Below are 3,999 nucleotides of genomic sequence, written 5' to 3'. Positions count from 1 at the left end.
GGCCTCCCCTCAGTAGAAATCTGGAGGCCAAGGGCCCCGCGGAGCTCCCTCCATGGCCGTTTTGGACGCTCCCCTCTGCTCCCTGGTCCTTCCTGGGTCCTGGCTGCTTCCTGGGTCCTTCCCGCGCACCCCCAGCACCCCCCGGGCCTCTGAGGTTTCCAAAATAACCCCCAGAAAAGCGAGCGGTGGCAGAGCCGTGCTGCCTGCCACCCGCCGTGGAAAGCCAGGGGGGTTGGTGCTCCTCTGGCTGGCGGCCCCTAAATCAGTGGGTGCAGCCCCCACAAGCCTGGGTGGGGTGGGGTGGGATGGGGGAGGCAAACCTGGCCGTTCAACTACTGAGGCTGGCCGTGCGCCCTTCTGCTTTGCCCCGCTCCGCAGTGCCGAGGGGCCGTACCGGGATGGGGGCCGCGGTGCTCCCTGGCTTGTTTTGTGCTTTGTGCCTCCATTGCTAAATCGTCAGGGCCGTGGGTGTGCTGCGCCAGGCCAATAACCGACCGCCGGCGGGTGCAAATTGCAATGAGTCACTTTGCAAACACCCCTCAGCTGGGACTCGGGCGCTGACTTGGGGCTTTGCCTCCCTCAGGCGTTGCCCCCGGACCGCTGCCCTCGGGTGAGATGCACCGGCTCAAGGGCCAAGGGCAGCCCCCAGCCCCGCTGGCGACGGACGGCCGGGCGCTGAAGGAGCTGCTGTGGTGCGGGGGTGAAGGCAGTGCCGCCCTGAGACCCGATGGCTCCTTCCAGGTGAGAAAGACTCTCCGTGTGGCACCTCCTCTCCGGGCTAGTGATGGCTCGGTCTGGTACCGTGGTGTCTGCCTGCCCCTGGCAGCCTCCTGCACTTGTGCCAGGAACACGGGATACCCTAGTGTAGACGAGGCCCCGGCGCTATTGCACCTGCACCATCTCAGCCTGCTCGGAGCAGAGAGAATGGGACATATCAACACCCTGATGTGCAGCTGGGTCTGTGCTGGGCCCAGCTGTGGGGTCTTGTCTGCATTCAGGGTCCAGCCACGTTACATCGGACTTAAAGCATCTCTGCTCCAGGGCGGGTGGAGCGCTGAGCTCCTGTCCTGTCTGTAGGGCCAGGCCCACTGCGAGGGCCCAAATGATGTGACACGGAGCGTGCTCACGTTGTGTCCTGGCATCCAGGCAGCCCATCCACACACTCCCACCAAGCCCAGAAGTGAGGCAGTGAAGCAGCTCTCCCCAGCACGCTTGAAGGCCCCAAAGCAGCTCCCTGGCTGCACTTCCAGGTTTGGAGCATGCGAGCGGGAGCCCGGGGTGGCACCAGAGACGCCGTGTAGATATATCCAGAGCTGCAGGTAGTTGTGGGGACACCTGAAACCTGAGCTGCGCAGGTGCCTTGGAGATCAGCAAGGAGCAGCTCAACGTGCAGAATGGCATGCTGCAAAACAGGACTGCTTTCTCCCTTGCCTTGTCCTGAAGGCAAAGCATGATGCTGGGCTTAAACTGGGCCAGCTAGCTAGTCAGTTTAAACACAATGTAAATGCTTGCACATGGGTTAGTGTTTGCACGGCCAGCCAGAGTGCAGCTCGGTCTGTGGGCTGCCCACACCACGTTGGACACAGTGCTGCATGAGATGCCTTGCCTTGGAGGCTGCTCCCATAGAGGACAAGGGGATGCCCCTGCGCCCTGTGCTGCATTGTCCATAACCTACCCCTAACCCTGTCCCTGTCCCTGTCCCTGTCCTTGTCTTGGCCGTCCTGCAGCAGAAGAAGCTGGCGTGCAAGTTGGTGGAAGGCGGCGAGTGCGAGAAGCAGCTGCTGGGCAGAGCGCGGCAGGTAGGGCTGGCAGGGATGGTGGTCTCTGCCCCCGTGCCCTGCTCCAGACCTCCCTGCTGCGGGTGCTGAGCTTCTCCCCTTCGACTGCAGTGCCAGAGAGCGCTGGGGGAGAAGCAGGCCTGTCGGCAGGAGGTGGAAGCCAGAGCTCGCCGCTGCAAGGCAAGTGTGCGGTGGGATGAGCATGAGGCCCTGGGGACACGGGGCAGAGTGGCAATCATCGCACCAGCATTTCTTCCCCGAGCCAGCGTCCGCAGGGCCAGGGTGCCTGCAGGGACTGCCCATGCTGCTTCACGCCGTGACACTACATCCACCCTTGCACGCTTTGGGGAGGAGGGGGTGGGCCAGTGCCCACACCTTCCTGGGCCCTTGGCACCGGCATGCATGCTGCTCTGGACAGCCCATCTCTGTTGTGCAGGAGGGAGAGCTGCCCGGCAGGAAGGGGCAGCTGGGATCTGACCCCTGGCAGCTGGAGCAGGACGAGGAGGAGTGAGTACTGACCATCCTGACTGACGGCTGGGGGGCTTGGGGGTGTTTGGGGGGCAGCAGCAGGGCCCTGGCTGGGGCAGAGGCAGCACTGGGGTCCCTCCCACGGTTTGCTCCCAAGAGACCACCTCCCTCCGCTTCAGGCACTTGCTACCACCCTCTCCTCCCTGTATGCACCCCCATCCTAGTCTCTGTTCCCCCCATGCTGGGGGTCCCCGGTATCCCCTCCCTGTGGGTACTGCTCTTGGTACCCGGGCAGGGGTCACCGATCCCCAGGGGAGCTGGCAGAGGTGCTGCATGCCCCCCCTCCCCTCCACAGACAGCAGCTGCAGAGGATGGGGGTTTCTGCAGGGCCCTCACTCCCCCTTCTGCTGCTCTGACCCCCCACACAGTCTCCCACCCCCTCGATCCAACAGCTGCATATCTGTCTACCTACTCCCTCTGCACCCTGACCTCCTCCATCCCCTGCCCCGTGCTCCCCAGGATCTACTGGGGTTGCTTCTACTTCTTCCCGTGGCTGAGGACGTGGCGGAGAGGGAAACAGGAGCAGTCGTGAAACGGTCTGTGATGCTGGCTTGCCCTGGGGGTCCCTGCCAAGACCCCTGGGGAGTGAATGGGGGGCTGCCCTGCCAGCCCAGGAGGGGAGCCAGGGGCTTGGGGCAGACGGGGCCCCCCAAATTCCAGGGAAGGGGCTCCTGCATTGCCAGGGGAGCAGGTGTGCAAGGCACACGCACGACTCGGTTGGGCTCGAGCAGCAAGGGAGGGCCCTGGGGGTGCCCACTCTCTCCCTGAACAGCCAGGCAACTCAGATGGTCCGTGCATGGCCCAGTGCCCAGGGGCAGGGCAGGGCTTGCACCCCAGCCCTGGGAGAGGGGGTGCAACAGGGGAGTCCCTTGCTGACTCAGTGCCGTGTGGGGGCACGTGGGAGGGGGCATTTCTCGGTGCTGGGGCAGCAAGGGGCTGAGCTGAGGCTCAACTCTCACAGGCTCCTTTCCTTGCAGCTGGCCAGGCCCAGGGGTGAAGAGCTGCGCTCAAGGTCCGGCACCCCCTCCCCAGAGTTATACACAGGCCCCGCGGCTGCACGGTGACCGGCCGCCTCTATCTGCCCCGCATGAGCCCCTGCCCCGGGCCACACAGGTCCCCCAGGACATGGCACCCCTGGATTAAACAGCTTGACCCCACTGAAACCCAGGCATCTCCCATCTCCTCCTGGGAACGGACACCCCACGTGTCCAGCTCCCCTCTTTCCTGCTCTGGGAAGCTGGTCTGGCCTCTGGGATGCCCCGGCACGTTGTAGCCCTGCAGGCCAGCGCCCTGGCATGTGGTCTGTGGCTTGAGCAAGAGAATAACCCAGCGCTGCCTTGAGGAACATCCTGCCCGGTCCTGTCCCCTCGCTGCCAGGGGAGCGCTGGGCTGGGCACCCCGTGGCTGCGGCAGCTACCCCAGTGCTGGTGACAAGCAGGACAATCCTCCCGGGGTCTTGGTCCTGCAGTGCCCAGAGGCCCAGCCCCAGACAGCACCTAAACCCAACCGCGTACAGCACCGCGCAGGATCCAGCCTGGTGTGTGCATGCACACCTGTGCATGGAGGGGGCTCCCCCAGCAAGAGAGGCCAGAGCAGGATGAGCCCCATGGGAGCTGGTGCTGAAATGAACCTCCTAGAGGCAGGTGGGGAGAGGCCAAGTGACCCCCCTGCCCACCCCAAATACACACCACAG

At 64.5% G+C, this 3,999-nt stretch overlaps 1 protein-coding gene across 1 annotated transcript; it reads left to right on the top strand.

Annotated features, from left to right (window-relative positions):
- Positions 1 to 537: 537 nt before the first annotated feature.
- LOC109284020 (uncharacterized) lies at positions 538 to 2,354 on the top strand. The gene is made up of 3 exons (XM_019491078.2): positions 538 to 741; positions 1,728 to 1,799; positions 1,890 to 2,354. The coding sequence occupies exons 1-3, from the start codon at positions 616 to 618 to the stop codon at positions 2,253 to 2,255; spliced, it is 564 nt and encodes a 187-aa protein (XP_019346623.1). The 5' UTR covers positions 538 to 615; the 3' UTR covers positions 2,256 to 2,354.
- The last annotated feature ends 1,645 nt before the right edge of the window (positions 2,355 to 3,999 follow it).

The sequence above is a fragment of the Alligator mississippiensis genome, chromosome 3, assembly GCF_030867095.1.
Source record: "Alligator mississippiensis isolate rAllMis1 chromosome 3, rAllMis1, whole genome shotgun sequence".
NCBI classification, from domain to species: Eukaryota; Metazoa; Chordata; order Crocodylia; family Alligatoridae; genus Alligator; species Alligator mississippiensis.
Note: the sequence above shows the minus strand (reverse complement) of the source record. Positions and strands in the feature narration are given on the sequence as shown.

Excerpts from the sequence above, each read along its gene's own strand:
- LOC109284020 (XM_019491078.2), top strand. The coding sequence starts at position 616 with ATGCACCGGCTCAAGGGCCAAGGGCAGCCCCCAGCCCCGCTGGCGACG. Across the intron at positions 742-1,727 it reads GACCCGATGGCTCCTTCCAG|CAGAAGAAGCTGGCGTGCAA; the intron begins GTGAGAAAGACT and ends GCCGTCCTGCAG. Across the intron at positions 1,800-1,889 it reads TGCTGGGCAGAGCGCGGCAG|TGCCAGAGAGCGCTGGGGGA; the intron begins GTAGGGCTGGCA and ends CTTCGACTGCAG.